We start from the raw sequence: 16,123 nt of genomic DNA, 5'->3' as shown, positions 1-16,123 counted from the left end.
TAAACGGGTCCTTTTCAGAATGGCAGGCAGTGACTAGTGGAGTGCCGCAGGGCTCAGTGCTGGGACCCCAGCTCTTTACAATATATATTAATGATTTGGATGATGGAATTGAGTGTAATATTTCCAAGTTTGCAGATGACACTAAACTGGATGGTGGTGTGAGCTGTGAGGAGGATGCTAAGAGGCTGCAGGGTGACTGGGACAGGTTAGGCGAGTGGGCAAAAACATGGCAGATGCAGTATAATGTGGATAAATGTGAGGTTATCCACTTTGGGGGCAAAAACATGAAGGCAGAATATTATCTGAATGGCGGCAGATTCGGTAAAGGGGCGGTGCAGCGAGACCCGGGTGTCATGGTTCATCAGTCATTGAAAGTTGGCATGCAGGTACAGCAGGAGGTGAAGAAGGCAAATGGTATGTTGGCCTTCAGAGCAAGGGGATTTGAGTATAGGAGCAGGGAAGTCTTACTGCAGTTGTACAGGGCCTTGGTGAGGCCTCACCTGGAATATTGTGTTCAGTTTTGGTCTCCTAATCTGAGCAAGGACGTTCTTGTTATTGAGGGAGTGCAGCGAAAGTTCACCATACTGATTCCAGGGATGGCTGAACTGACATATGAGGAGAGACTGGATCAACTGGGCCTTTATACACTGGAGTTGAGAAGGATGAGAGGGGATCTCATAGAAACATGTAAGATTCTGACTGGACTGGACAGGTTAGATGCGGGAAGAATGTTCCCGATGTTGGGGAAGTCCAGAACCAGGGGACACAGTCTTAGGATAAGGGGCAGGCCATTTAGGACTGAGATGAGAAACTTCTTTACTCAGAGAGTTGTTAACCTGTGGAATTCCCTGCCGCAGAGACTTGTTGATGCCAGTTCATTGGATATATTCAAGAGGGAGTTAGATATGGCCGTTACAGCTAAAGGTATCAAGGGGTATGGAGAGAATGCAGACAAGGGGTACTGAAGGAATGATCAGCCATGATCTTATTGAATAATGATGCAGGCTTGAAGGGCCGAATGGCCTACTCCTGCACCTATTTTCTGTGTTTCTATGTTTCTCTCCAAACGGGATTTCTGTTTGTCTCTTCATTGCTTTGTTTCTCTCCTCGTGTTTAATCAGATATCAACTAAAGCCCACTTTCACAGCCACATCTCTTTCCTCAGCAACTGTCTCCGGCTCCGACTTATTCCATGTGAATTCCAACTGAAATTCCACCCTTCATGTTTCAGATCCACCCGTGGTTACAGATCTCTCCGAGATATTCCGTGTTCCTCGAACCACTGTTCTCGCCGCCTCCCGAGAGCCACGCTCAGCTCCATGCGCTGCCACATACACGCTCTCGGCCTCACTCTTCAGCAGCACTGACGCACTGTCTTTCAGAGTTGTCTTCGTCTGCAGTTCCAGTTCATCCTTTGCCTCATTCGGCGCTTTAACAATAAAGTTGTTTTCTTTCAGGTGTCAACGACCGCAAAATTCAACAACTCTTGGATACCAATGCCCCTCCTGATCCTACTTCCCCTTCACTTCCCTCTGATCCCATCCCTTCTTCCAATCTCGTCCCTTGCCGTTTTCACTATCCCCTCTGACCCCGAATGATCAGTCCTCAGCAAAGACCTCGGATTCATCTCCTTACGTTCCCACCTCAATGAATTTTGAGCTCGGCATGATGCTGAATTCTTCTTCCGTCATCTTTGCTTCACGCTCAACCTCTCAATCTGGCTAGCTGTGGCCAGGAAACAGAGACAAAAATGTCAATCGGGTCCTGCCGTTAAATTTGCCAGCACCTGTTCTTCCGGGTTTCACGGCCACAAAAATGACAACCCGCTCCCTCCGCCGCCTCGGAGCTAATATCGGGGCCGTTAACTCCTTTTCTCTCTCCACAGATGTTTCCTAGCTTGCTGAATATTTGCAGCATTTTCTGTTTATATTTCAGATTTCTACTATCCACAGTATTTTGCCTTTTGTAGAGAAGCAGAGGGATCTAGGGGTACAGATACACAAGCAGTGATGCAGGTTAATATGGCCATTTTAAAAAGCAAACAAAGCACTGGGGTTCATTTCTAGACGGATAGAATTGAAAAGCAGAGATGTTCTGGTCCACCTGTATAGAACAATTTGTTAGCCCACATTTGGAAATACTGTGTACGTTCTGCTCTCCATATTATAAAGGTGAAGGCGCAAAAAGATTTACTAAAATGATACCAGAACTGAGAAGTTATACCTATCAGGAAAGATTGAACAGGCTGGGGCTCTTTTCTTTAGAAAAGAAAAGACTGAAGGGTGATCTGATAGAAGTCCTTCATGTTATGTCAGCTGTTATGTCTTTAATACTCTAATGAATGACTCCATGAGGTCTAGTATTGTATTTGAGCTGTTGTGACCTTAGTCTCATGTATTGTAACTCCAGAGTGAGGCACAAGCATGGTGGGCAGCCTTTTATACTGGGCCCTGCACACCTATGCAGGTGACCCTCAGGTCTCCCACCGCAGTGCCCTCTGGTGGCACACCTTATGTGACTATACAGTTAGTATACATGGTCTACATGCATGACATCACTTCCCCCCAAGTCTTTAATGCAAATTGACTCATACATTGACGCTGACCTGGGCTTTGCTCTTCCTGGTTGACCATTGGAGGATCGCTTTTAGCTTGGGTGGGTTGGAAGTGAGATTTGTTGACAGTGGAGGTCCCAGTGGTTTCTGGTTGTGAGTCCATGACTACACCATTCTCCACCACTGTGTCCCCCCCCCCCCCCTGCACAGAGATCATGCTAATGGCCTGTTACATGCAAGTTGCATTCAAGTTCATCACATGGGTTTTACATTTACATCTTGGTACATTTGTTGGGTGGATTACAGTTGCGTTTCTTTTTGTGTGGTACATTTACATGATCTGTACAGGTATATCAGTACAGGTACACAAGGACAGTCTAGTTCCAACACGGCCGGATGAGATCCAGGTCATCTGGTGGCGGCGCAGTGCCCCATGGTAGTGGGTCTGTGGGCGAGGTGAGCTCATTTTGCTCGAGTTGCCGGAGCTCACGGCTCTTGCCGTTACTCCTAGTGTCGGGCAGGTCCAAAGACAGCTGATGTGTCTGTGACCTGCCTGTCTTTTTCGTTTGCAGTGTCACTGCTGCTCCATGTGAAGCGGTCTGAGCGAGTGAGCATTTCGTCTTGTCTTGCAGTTCGCAGGGGATTGCTGACTCACTTTCCTTGAGGGCACCATTGTGAGCACTCTCTAGTTTGCGATCCTGGCTGGTCCAGGTCCCGTTCGGAGGGGCCGATGCGGGTGACCCTTTGCTCTTGGGCATTGCCTTGGTGGCGAGTGGGTTTGTGGGCTGCGCCTTTTCCACCCGGGTGGTGGGCGACGGTAGCCGACTGCGAGCATAGGCGCAGTTTACTGTTTCTGGCCCGTGGCAGTTCATGCCATCGGGTGCCTGCAATGTTAAACTGATCTGAGGCAGGGTATCGCTACCGGTGCCTCTGCTCTCCGGGGATCGTTTATTCTGCGGCTTGTCTACTTCTGTCAGCTGGGGGGACACTTTATGATAAATCGTTCTGGTCCCGGGGACACAGGCTACATCATTGGGTAGCCTGCTGGACCTGTATACAACCGTTAGGTGTTCGCCCGCTGTAAAGTCCTGTCCCTGCAGTACAGACCCACACGAGGCACATGCTGAAGTCAAGGCCACTCAGGACCTGCACCTTTATTACACAGCTCTCGAATGCCACACTTGCCTGAGACCTGTCCTTATATATCTGTCTGGGACAGGTATCCAGTGTCTCCTGCAACTGCATCCCTGGCGGTAAGGTAAGCTTGTGGTTACAGGTCATCTCTAGTTACAGTCATGTATAGCATGGTGAGATACAGTTATGTACAGTAGTGTGAGATACATGACATCACCCTCCCCCAAGGTCTTATTGGCTTTATAGGTTCAGTCTCTCAGGTGGTCTACGCTCTCGCGTGGAGCATCTTAGTTGTGGTTCAGTTGTTTGCCTTGGTGCCTGTTTTTCTTTCGGTGTGATTGCCGGTATCTCGCCTGGGCTGTCTGATTCGTTCAGTATGATTGTTGGTGTCTCGCCTGGGCTGTCTGTTGCGATTGCCCTTTCCTCAGGTTGTTCCCTCTGTCTGTCCACCAGGTGTGGTGTGAGTTCCACATTGTAGTCTGCCTCTGGTTCAGTAGTGTTGTTGGTAAATCTACTTTTGACTTGGTCTACATGCCTCCAGCAGGTTTGGCCATTGTCTATTTGTACCACCAGTAGCCTGTTTCCTTCCTTGCTTGTTACTGTCCCTGCAAGCCATTTGGGACCCCTGCCATAGTTTAGCACAAACACTTTGTCCCCTATCTCATTCCACCTCCCCCTCGAATTTCGGTCATGGTACTCGGTTAGCTTACGGTGCTTTGCCTCAACGATTTCATGCATGTCTGGGAGGATTAATGAGAGCTTTGTCTTTAAGGTCCTTTTCATCAATAGTTGCACGGGAGGAATTCCAGTCAATGAATGCGGACGAGATCTGTATGCCAGCAGCAGTCGCGACAGGCGGCCCTGCAGCGTGGGACCTTGGATTTTGAGCATGCCTTGTTTAATGATCTGCACTGCTCGCTCCGCCTAGCCAATGGAGGCCGGCTTGAATGGTGCCGTCTTAACGTGATTTATGCCGTGGTCACTCATAAAATCTTGGAATTCTGCGCTGGTGAAGCATGGACCATTATCACTGACCAATATGTCAGGAATGCCGTGCGTTGCAAACATGGTTCCAAGGCTCTCCACTGTGGTGGAGGTGGTGCACGAGTTTAAAATGGTGCATTCGATCCACTTTGAAAATGCATCTACAACTACGAGGAACATTTTGCCCATGAATGGGCCCGCATAGTCTACGTGCACCTGCGACCACGGTTTGGTGGGCCAGGGGCTCAGGGGGGCCTCCCTGGGGGCATTACTGAGTTGGGCACAAATGGTGCACTGTCGGACGCAGAGCTCCAAGTCCGCGTCATTGCCAGGCCACCAGACGTGGGATCTGGCTATGGCCTTCATGAGAACGATCCCCGGGTGCTCGCGGTGGAGCTCCCGGACAAATGCCTCTCTGCCTCGCAGAGGCATAACTACTCGGCTGCCCCACATCAGGCAGTCTGCTTGTAGTGACAGCTCATGCATGCGCCTATGGAAAGGTTTGATCTCCATGGGGCAGGCATCGCGAGCCTCTGAGCAGTCACCAGTTAAGACACATCTTTTTGCTAGGGATAACGTGGGGTCGCTGGTCGTCCAGGCTCTGATTTGGCGAGCCGTCATGGGCGAACCTGTGGACTCAAAGGCATTGATTGCCATGACTATCTCACAGTCCTGTTCGTCAGACCCTACCGTGGTCGCCAGGGGTAGCCTGCTAAGCGCATCGGCACAGTTGTCTGTGCCTTATCGTGTAGTCGTAAGACGCCAACATGAGTGCCCACCGTTGAATGCGCGCCGAGGCGTTGCCGTTTATTGCCTTGCTCTCAGATAGTAGGGACGTGAGGGGCTTGTGGTCGGTTTCTAACGCGAACTTGGCCCCAAAAAGGTATTGGTGCATCTTTTTGACACCGTACACGCACGCAAGTGCCTCCTTCTCCACCATTCCGTACCCGCGCTCCGCCCGCGAAAGTGACCTGGAGGCATAAGTATGAGTTGTAATTTACCCACACTATTGACATGTTGTAAAACGCACCCGACCCCATACGCTGACGCATCACATGTAAGAACTAGCTTTTTACTTGGATCGAAGAAAGCCAAAACACTGTTGGAACACAGAAGGTTGCGTGCCTTATTGAAGGTGCGTTCCTGGGCGTCCCCCCAAAACCAATCGCACCCCTTTCTGAGTAGCACATGGAGAGGCTCCAGCAACGTGCTTAAGTTCTGCATAAAGTTACCAAAGTAATTGAGTAGCCCGAGAAAGGCGCGGAGTTCTGAGACATTCCGGGGCCTGGTTGCCAGGCGAATTGCTTCGGTTTTGGACTCTCTTGGGCAGATTCCATCAGCGGCAATCCTTCTGCCCAAAAATTCAACCTCGGGCGCGAGAAACAGGCACTTGGGTTTCTTAACTCTTAGGCCTACCCGATCCAACCGCTTTAGTACTTGCTCCAAATTGCGGAGATGGGAGTCGGTGTCCCTGCCCGTGATAAGTATGTCGTCTTGAAATACAACCGTCCCTGGGATGGACTTGAGCAGACTCTCCATGTTGTGCTGGAATATAGCAGCCGCCGACCTGATGCCGAATGGACATCGATTGTACATGAAAAGACCTTGATGTGTGTTGATGGTGGTGAGTAGCTTAGACTTGTCGGTCAATTCTTGCGTCATATAGGCAGATGTGAGATCTAGTTTTGAGAAAAGTTTTCCTCCAGCCAATGTGGCAAATAAGTCCTCCGCTCTGGGCAGCGGGTATTGGTCCTGTAGGGAAACTCTGTTTATGGTAGATTTGTAGTCCCCACAGATTCGTGCGGATCCATCAGGCTTCATGACTGGGACAATGGGACTTGCCCAGTCGCTAAATTCCATGGATGAGATAATGCCTTCCCGCAGAAGCCTGTCTAGTTCATGTTCAATCTTTTCCCTCATCACATAGGGCACAGCTCTAGCCTTGTGATGGACCGGTCTAGCATCCTGTGTGATGTAGATTTTGACTTTAGCCCCTTTGAAGGTGCCCACTCCTGGCTGAAAGGGATGTTCAAATCGACTTAGAACTGTTGAGCAGGAGGCCCGTTCCTCTGACGACATGGTGTGAACATCATCCCATTTCCAGTTTAGTTTTGTCAGCCAGCTTCTCCCCAGCAGTGCTGGGAGATCTCTGGGGACAATCCACAGGGGAAAGTCGGTTCACTGTCCCTTTGTGTGTGACTGAGAGCATGGCGCTGCCAAGGACTGGGACGATTTCTTTATTATAGGTCCTTAGTTTGGTGTCGACCCTTGAGAGTTTTGGTCTGTCTCTTTTGTGCAGCCACAGCTGTTCAAATTGTTGAAAGCTCATGAGAGATTGACTCGCTCCCGTATCCAGCTCCATGTTGACGGGTATCCCGTTGAGTAGGACCCTCATCATTATTGGAGGCGTCTTGTTGAAAGAGCAGTGGCCATTGATTGTGTTGACCCGCTGTACCTCGGTGTCCCGGGTATTGTCCCCACCGTCTTCTGGTCCGCTTTCCGATTCGTATACCAGCCGAGCTGCCGTTTTTCTGCACATGCCGGCCAGATGCCCTGTATAGTTGCAGTTTCTGCAAACAGCATGCTGAAATCGATACCCCCTTAATGAGTGTCTTCCCCCACATCTCCAGCACAGACCGCTTCCATTGTTTCCAAAGGATGAGCTGCGTCTGGCTGATCTCTCTTGAGCTTCTCTCAGTTTGTAGTTGATTGCTCGCATTGTGGGTTGATGAGGTGTGAACGGCCGTTCATGTGGCCCTTGATGGCTTCTGGCGCCACTGCCTGCTGTTGAGGGCCTGCTCTCCTGCCTTTGTCTGTGTGTGGGGGTAGCGGCTTGTTTCACGCTGTGAACCCCTTGTTCCGATGTTTCATTAGTTGTCGTACCCGCAGTGTAGATCAACCTCGTTTCTTCTTCTCCTGCCAAGAATGTCTGTGCAACCAGTGCTGCTGCCTCTGGGGTCAAGTTTTTGGTCTCTATGTGCTTTCGGAATATGCCTGTGTGGCCTATTCCTTCAATAAAAAAGTCTCTCAGTACTTCTCTCCTTAGTTCATCGGAGAACTCACATAAGCTAGCCAACCTCCGAAGTTCCGCCACGAAGTCGGGTATGCTCTGGCCCACACAGCGTCTGTAGTTGTAGAACCTGTGTCTGGCCATGTGTAGGCTGCTCGCTGGCTTCAGGTGGTCTCTTACCAGTGTGCTCAACTCTTCAAACGTCTTGCTTACTGGTTTCTCGGGTGCCAGCAGGTCCTTCATTAAGGCGTATGTTTTCGAGCCACAGCTGGTCAAGAGATGAGCTCTTCTGTTGTCTGCCTTATCATCGCCTAACCAGTCTTTGGTTACGAGGCTTTGCTGGAGCCTTTCTATAAAGTCCTCCCAATTATCTCCAGCATTGTATTTTTCATCTGAGCCGTTGGTCGCCATTCTGTGGATTCTGTAATCCCGTAACTCGTCGCCACTGTAAAGTCCTGCCCCTGCAGTACAGACTCTCACGAGGCACATGCTGAAGTCAAGGTCACTCAGGACCTGCACCTTTATTACACAGCTCTCGAATGCCACACTTGCCTGAGACGTGTCCTTATCTGGGACAGGTATCCAGTGTCGCCTGCAAGTGCACCCCTGGTGGTAAGGTAAGCTTGTGGTTACAGGTCATCTCTAGTTAGTCATGTATAGCATGGTAAGATACAGTTATATACAGTAGTGAGAGATACATGACACCTGCTACATTGCTGATTGCAATTTGCACCCGACATCGCTCAACAACATTTTGCTCGATACAGCTGGACTTTTACATTGATTACCAATTTCAAGCAGTTCATTCAAAAATGGCGGGTTGCTGGCCTCCTTTAAAATGGCCTTACTACTTTTACCCCAATCGTCGTCCTTGCGTGGAACCACATCATTGCTCCATTAGCGCTGCACTTTGTGGTTTGGGCGCCATCTTTTCCCTGTCCCTGATTTCAACTGCCGCGATCTTCTTTCCCAGGGATTCTGCCACTGAAGCTGGGAAGGCGCCCTCGGATCCAATCTTCCTCCCCAGGAGTCCTGCCACTGAAACCGTGAAGGTGCGTTTGGGTCGTCTCGGCCGGATCATCGCCACGCAGTCGTGATGAGCGGTGTGTGCCTTGGAGGCTGCGCGGATCTGCTCTCCGGTGCCTGGTCCAACCGAAGGTGGGGGCTTGCTCTGCCTCTGAGCACGGGGGACGTCAATCGCTGGAGGAATGAAGTCTTCCCAGCTCCAGTGAATCTTCTCCATCCATCTTCTTCCAAGTAGCGTTGGTCTATCACCTGAAACAATCCACAATGGTAAATTGTGCACCGCGCCATCATGGGATACACTTACATCCGCACTACCAACAACTGATATCAGTTCCTTGGTGTAGGTGCGCAGCTTTGCCTGAACCTGAACCAGGACCAGTTTGGGTCGTTCAGCTTGATCGTTCCATAGCCTCTCAAAGGCTTCCTGGCTCATTACTGACTGACTTGCCCCCGTGTCCACTTCCATCTCGACTTCCATTATCATTGGAGGACAATCTGTGGTGCAGGTATATACTCCATACATTTTGTCCTGGGACTGAGCTGCCTCTCTAGCCATCTCCTCGTAATCCACGCTGGATTCACAGCCATATGCTGACTCCTCTTCCACGTGGTGAGTCACAGCTCTTTTGCACATTTGCTGGAGGTGGCCCTTTGTGCTGCAGTCTTTGCACACATTGGGCCCAAGTTTCCACATGATTTGCGCCTGATTTTTAGGAGCAACTGGTGGAGAACGGACTATCTTAGAAATTGCAATTCTCCACATTTTTTTTTCTGCAGTTCTAGTCAGGTAGAACAGTTCTACTTTGGAACAGAATTTTTTCTTCAAAAGGGGGCGTGTCCGGCCACTGACGCCTGATTTGAAAGTTTCCACAGTGAAAACGTACTCCAAACTAAAGTCGAATGGAGCAAGTGAAGATTTTTGTAGAACTGAAAAAACCTGTTCTACACATTAAAAAATCAGGCGCAGGTTACAAATTAGGCGTCCAGAACGAGGTGTGGTGGGGGGGAAGGGAAGTCATTAAATTCTATAATAAATCCTTATTTATACTTATACAAATATTATACAAATAAATCCAACCTGAATAAACATTTATAAGCAAAGAAAAGATTAAATAAACCATCTTCCTACCTGTGTGAAAGTGCTTCAGGCAGGCCTTTCGGGACCGAAGGCTGAACGGGCCGGCCCGAGACTTCGGGCAGGGCCCGTCCCCAGCACCAGATTTACAGGTAGGTGGCGTTGGGTCGGGTCGGGGAGGTTCGGTTTGGTTCGGGGGGAGAGAGGGAGAGGGAGAGGGAGAGGGAGAGGGAGAGGGGGAGGGGGAGGGGGAGGGGGAGAGGGAGAGAGGGGGGGAGGGAGGGGGAGAGGGGGGGGGGAGGGAGAGAGGGAGGGAGGGAAGGAAGGTCGGATCCAGTCCGGGAGCGGGAGTCGGGTCGGGTCCAGTCGGGGAGCGGGAACAGGAGCGCGGGTCGAGGCGGGGAGCGGGAACAGGAGCTCGGGTCGGGTCAGTCGGGGGGGGGGGGGCGCAGGTGTCGGGTCTGGTCCGGAGGGAGCGGGTGTCGGGTCTGGTCTGGTCCGGAGGTGGGGGGGGGAGCGGGTGTCGTGTTTGGTCCGGAGGCAGGGGGAGCGGGTGTCGGGTCTGGTCCGGAGGCGGGGGGGGGGGGGGAGCGAGTGTCGGGTCTGGCCGGGGGGGGAGCAGGAGCTGGCCGTGGGAGGAGCCTTATTCACGCAGCCCCAGTGAGGCCATTCAGCCAGGGCTAGGGGCTGTGTGCTTTGGGCCCCTCCCACACAGTTCGGCGCCCGGAGCTACTGCACTTCCGTGCCCACTGTAGCGCGCATGTGCAGAGGTCCCGGCACTGTTTTCAGCGCAGGGACCTAGCTCCACCCCCCCACAGCTCGTGCTGGCTGCGCCGAGGGCCAGAGGACCTGCAAGTAGGTGGAGAATACCGAGGATTTTTTTAGGCGCACTTTGTGGCGCGAAAAACAGGCGTCCAGGTCGGGACTGCGCCGTTCTAGGCGCGTGTGGAAACTTGGGCCCATAGTCTCTGAACCGACACTGATGAGCCCTGTGATTATCTCCGCAACGCCAGCATGGTGCTACTCAACTTATGTTTGCACCCCTCGGCGGATTCTGAGGCCTGTACGCTCTGCCCTGGGCAGATTCACATTCAAGGCACCATTCTATTTACATTACTTGCCGGGTTTGAGTCCTGAGAGTGAGTCATCATCTGCTTGGAGCTGCAGCTTGAGGTCATGAACCAAGGGGTATGGAGAGAAAGCAGGAAAGGGGGACTGAGGGAATGATCAGCCATGATCTTATTGAATAGCGGTGCAGGCTCGAAGGGCCAAATGGCCTACTCCCGCACCTATTTTATATGTTTCTATGAATGCCTGGCTGATGCTGATGGCCTTCTGCAAAGTGACAGTGGTTTCGGCAGACAGTAGTCTGTGAAGAAGGGCCTCATGACTGATGCCAATTACGAAGACGTCCCACAATGCATCGGCGAGGGATGTGCCGAATTCACACGGTCCTGCCAGCTTCCTGAGGTCGGCAGCGTACTTCGCGATTTCCTGGTCCTTGGGGTGGCGGTGTGTACAAAATCAATGCCTGGCCATGAGGATGCTCTCCCTTGATTTGAGTTGGTCCTGAATGAGCACTTTCAGCTCCTCGTATGACTTGGTCGTTCTTTTCTCTGGTGCAAGCAAGTCCCTGACGAGGCCGTAGATCGCGGACCCACAACTGGTCAACAGGATAGCTCTGCGCTTATCTGCAAGCATGGCCGGGTCATCGCCTACCAGGCCGTTTGCTACGAAATATTGGTCGAGCCGCTCCTTAAAGGCTTCCCAATCTTCACCTCTGAGAACTTTTTTAATGCACCAACATTAGTCATTTTTGCGTGAAAATTTGTAATCTCGTCGCTAGTTGTTATGTCTTTAATACTCTTATGAATGACTCCACGAGGTCTAGTATTGTACTTGAGCTTTTGTCCCATTTATTGTAACTCCAGAGTGAGGCACAAGCATGGTGGGCAGCCTTTTATACTAGGCCCTGCACACCTATGCAGGTGACCTTTGGGTCTCCCACCACAGTGCCCTCTGGTGGCACACCTTATGTGACTATTCAATTAGTATACATGACACTTCAGATTATGAAAGGGTTTGATAAGGTAGAGATGAAGATGATTTCACGTGTGGGGTAGACCAGAACTACGGGCCATAAATATATGATAGACACGAATAAATCCAATAGGGAATTCAGGAGAAACTTCTTACCCAGACAGTGGTTAGAATGGAACTCGCGATCATAAGGAGTAGGTGAGGCAAATAGCATAGATGCATTTAAGGGGAAGTTAGATAAACGTATGAGGGATAAAGGAAATAGACGATATGTTGATGGGGTGAGATGAAGTAGGGTGGGAGGAGCCTGGTGTGGAGCGTAAACATCAGCATCGATCTGTTGAGCGGAATGGCTTGTTTCTGCTGTAAATACTGTTATACTACATAAAACATTGATGTAACGAATTCTTCGTAATGGCAGTGTTATTGCAGCTTGCTGTGCCAGTGAGTGATAAACACAGGTTTTTGTCTGTACCTTTCATACACAAACATTGAGCCACTTATAAATCAAAACTAATGTGCTTACTAAAAGGAATTTGCAGCAGTAAACGTTATTTTCCTGTTTTTCAGGCATACGTCGTGTTAGGCCAATTCCTTGTTCTGAGAAAGGATGATGAATTGTTTAAAGATTGGTTGAAAGACATCTGCGGCGCCAACAGCAGACAAGCTGTACAGTGTACCACCTGTTTACAGGAATGGTGCAATTCCTTCCTGTAGTTAATATTTTTGTCCAAAGCATTTATGAAGTTCACTACTTATGATCTAGTTTAAATAAGTGTGTTATAAGCAAATACCAATTTTCTCATGCTTGTCTAAAGCATGCATGAAGTTCACTACTGATGATCTAGTTTAAATAATTGTTTTGTAGCAGTTTTGCTTGCAGCATTAATCCCTTTTGTAAAGAGATGGGTATCACATTTAAATGCATTGCTGCATTCTGATATGAGCTGTTATAAACGGTTATGGTGAAATGTGTTTACACTCAAAGGGAAAAAAGCCCACGGCTAAAGTAGCAGCAAAACTAGTAATCTTTAAAAAAATAGTATGTTAAAGAAAAGATGATGTAGTAAATGGAAATCGCCTGCTTTCCAATGGGAAGTATTGACTTTTGACCATCATTGATGTATTTTAAGTGTTTATGGACAGAATACTTTTAAAGGTCAATATACATAGAATCATAGAATGCTTATAGCACAGAAGGAGGTCATTTGACCCGTCAAGCCCGTGCCGGCTCTTTGCCAGAGCATTTCAGCTAGTCCCACTCGGCTGCCCTTTCCCTGTAGCCCTGCAATTCTTTTTTCCTTCAGGTACTTATCTAATTCCCTTTTGAAAGCCACAATTGAATCTGGCTCCACCACCCTTTCAGGCAGCACATTCCAGATTATAACCACTCACAGCGTGAAAGCAACACCTTTGGATCTTTGCCAATCACCTCAAACCTGTGTCCTCTGGTTCTCGACTCTTCCGCCAATGGGAATAGTTTCTCTCTCTTTACTCTGTCTAGACCCCTCATGATTTTGAACACCTCTATCAAATCCCCGCTGAACCTTCTCTGCTCTAAGAGAACAACCCCAGCTTCTCTAATCTATCCCTCATTCCTGGAACCATTCTTGTAAATCTTTTCTGCACCCTCTCTGAAGTCTTCCTAAAGTGCGGTGCCCAGAATTGGACACAATACTCCAGTTGAGGCCGAACCAGTGTTTTATAAAGGTTCATCGTAACTTAATAAGAACATGAAAAATAGGAACAGGAGTAGGCTATATGGCCCCTCGAGCCTGCTCCGCCATTTAATACGATCATGGCTGATCCGATCATGGACTCAGCTCCACTTCCCCGCCTGCTCCTCATAACCCCTTATCGTTTAAGAAACTGTCTATTTCTGTCTTAAATTTATACAATGACCCAGCTTTCACAGCTCTCTGAGGGAGCGAATTCCACAGATTTACAACCCTCAGAAGAAATTTCTCCTCATCTCTGTTTTAAATGGGCGGCCCCTTATTCTAAGATCATGCCCTCTAGTTCTAGTCTCCCCCATCAGTGGAAACATCCTCTCTGCATCCACCTTGTCAAGCCCCCTCATAATCTTATACGTTTAGATAAGATCACCGCTCATTCTTCTGAACTTCAATGAGTAGAGGCCCAACCTACTCGACCTTTCCTCATAAGTCAACCCCCTCATCCCATGAATCAACCTAGTGAACCGCCTCCAAAGCAAGTATATCGTTTTGTAAATATGGAAACCAAAACTGCACGCAGTATTCCAGGTGTGGCCTCACCAATACTTTGTAAAGCTGTAGCAAGACTTCCCTGCTTTTATACTCCATCCCCTTTGTAATAAAGGTCAAGATACCATTGGCCTTCCTGATCACTTGCTGTACCTGCATACTATCCTTTTGTGTTTCATGCACAAGTACCCCCAGGTCCCGCTGTACTGCGGCACTTTGCAATCTTTCTCCATTTAAATAATAACTTGCTCTTTGATTTTATACTCCTTGCTTTTGTACTCTTATGCCTCTATTTATAAAGCTTAGGATTCCATATGCTTTTTTGCTTTCTCAACCGACCCTGCCACCTTCAACGATTTGGGCACATATAACCCACAAGTTTCTCTGTTCTTGTACCCACTTTAAAATTGTACCCTTTAGTTTATATTGCCTCTCCTCATTCTTCCTACCAAAATGCAACAATGTACACTTTTCTATATTAAACTTCATCTGCCACATGTCCCCCCATTCCACCAGCCTGTCTATGTCTTCTTAAAGTCTATGTTGTGGAAATAATCCCTTCTCAGGAGATTGAAATGTTTCTTTGCAACAGTGGTAACTATTTGTGACAAAGCTGTTAGTCAAAAAATCTCAGTACCCACCTCACTGACCAAGATTTCATTCTAAAAGGGATTTGTATGTATTATGCGTAGAATTATTTTGAGATTCAACGGTATTTGTTGCTGTTATTCCAAGTGTATGCTGGAACTTTGGTTGCATTAAAATAATGTAGTAGATGTAAATGTGAACACAGTAGCGATTTACTTAACAAGTCGGCCAGGAAATGGGTCTTGCGGCAGAAATGCGTGCAAATGGCCAGCATGCCTGCAATAGGGTGACGGGTGAGGGCTGGCATGGGAACGGAAAACTGAGCATGGGTCAGCACCAGTCTTGCTTTAGAGTTAGGAACAGCACTCCTGACTCCATATTAAGGCAAATAAAAAAAGTACCTGTTATTTAGCAGTCTCCAGCAGCCCTTTAAGGACTGCTGGTTAGTCCGCTGTGATCCCGGAAAAACTGAGCTGAGTATGCATCGTACAAGCTCTGCCCAGTTTTGGCATTAGCTTCCTAAAACAGGCATTGGGTCTCTGAATAGTGTATTCAAGGATCCGAACAACTGCTTTAGGCTTGTGCTAGCGACCGATTCTGGAGGCCAGATGGGGGGGGGGGGGGAAACATCCTCCCTTCATCTATCCTGTCAAGCCCTGTAAGAATTTTGTATGTTTCAATGAGATCACCTTCATTCTTCTAAACTCTGGAGAATATAGGTCTAGTCTACTCAATCTTTCCTCATAGGTCAATCCCTCCCCATCCCAGGAATCAGTCTGGTGAACCTTCGTTGCACTCCCTCAATGGTAAGATCATCAAAACTGTACATAATACTCCAGGCGTGGTCTCACCTATATAATTGCAGTAAGACATCTTTACTCTTGTACTCAAATCCTCTTGTAATAAAGGCCAACCTACCGTTTGCTTTCTTAATTGCTTGCTGTACCTGCATGTTAACTTTCAGTGATTTGTGTACAAGGACACCCACGTCCCTCTGAACACCAACATTTCCCAGTCTCTCACCGTTTAAAAATATTGTTTTTCTATTTTTCCTACCAAAGTGGATAACTTCACATTTCTCCACATTATATTCCATTTGCCATGTGCTTGCCCACTCACTTAGCCTGTTTTAATCCCCTTGAAGTCTCTTTGCATCCTCCTCACAACTTACATTCCCACCTAGCTTTGTATCATCAACAAACTTGGATATATTACATTTGGTTCCCTCATCCAAATCATTGATATAGATTATGAATAGCTGAGCCCAAGCATCAATCCTTGTAATATCCCACTAGTTACAGCCTGCCAACCCGAAAATTACCTGTTTATTCCTATGCTGTTTTCTGCCCGTTAACCAATCCTCAATCAATGCTAGTATATTACCCCCAATCCCATGGGCCCTAATTTTGTATGGCACCTTATCAAATGCCTTCTGAAAATCCAAATACATCACATCCATTGGTCCCCCCTTATCTATTCTGCCAGTT

The 16,123-nt window shown here is 48.6% G+C and overlaps 1 protein-coding gene across 2 annotated transcripts in view; it reads left to right on the top strand.

Annotated features, from left to right (window-relative positions):
• The window catches only part of LOC139273306 (barrier-to-autointegration factor-like protein), a 50,290-nt gene extending 35,460 nt beyond the window's left edge, over window positions 1-14,830 (top strand). For both annotated transcript variants that reach the window (XM_070890048.1, XM_070890047.1), the window contains exon 3: window positions 12,394-14,830. In XM_070890048.1, the coding sequence (XP_070746149.1) occupies window positions 12,394-12,540 (147 nt within the window). In that variant the 3' untranslated portion in view covers window positions 12,541-14,830. The remainder of the gene's footprint in view (window positions 1-12,393) is intronic.
• The last annotated feature ends 1,293 nt before the right edge of the window (window positions 14,831-16,123 follow it).

Source organism: Pristiophorus japonicus, chromosome 9 (assembly GCF_044704955.1).
Source record: "Pristiophorus japonicus isolate sPriJap1 chromosome 9, sPriJap1.hap1, whole genome shotgun sequence".
Classification (NCBI taxonomy): Eukaryota; Metazoa; Chordata; class Chondrichthyes; family Pristiophoridae; genus Pristiophorus; species Pristiophorus japonicus.
Note: the sequence above shows the minus strand (reverse complement) of the source record. Positions and strands in the feature narration are given on the sequence as shown.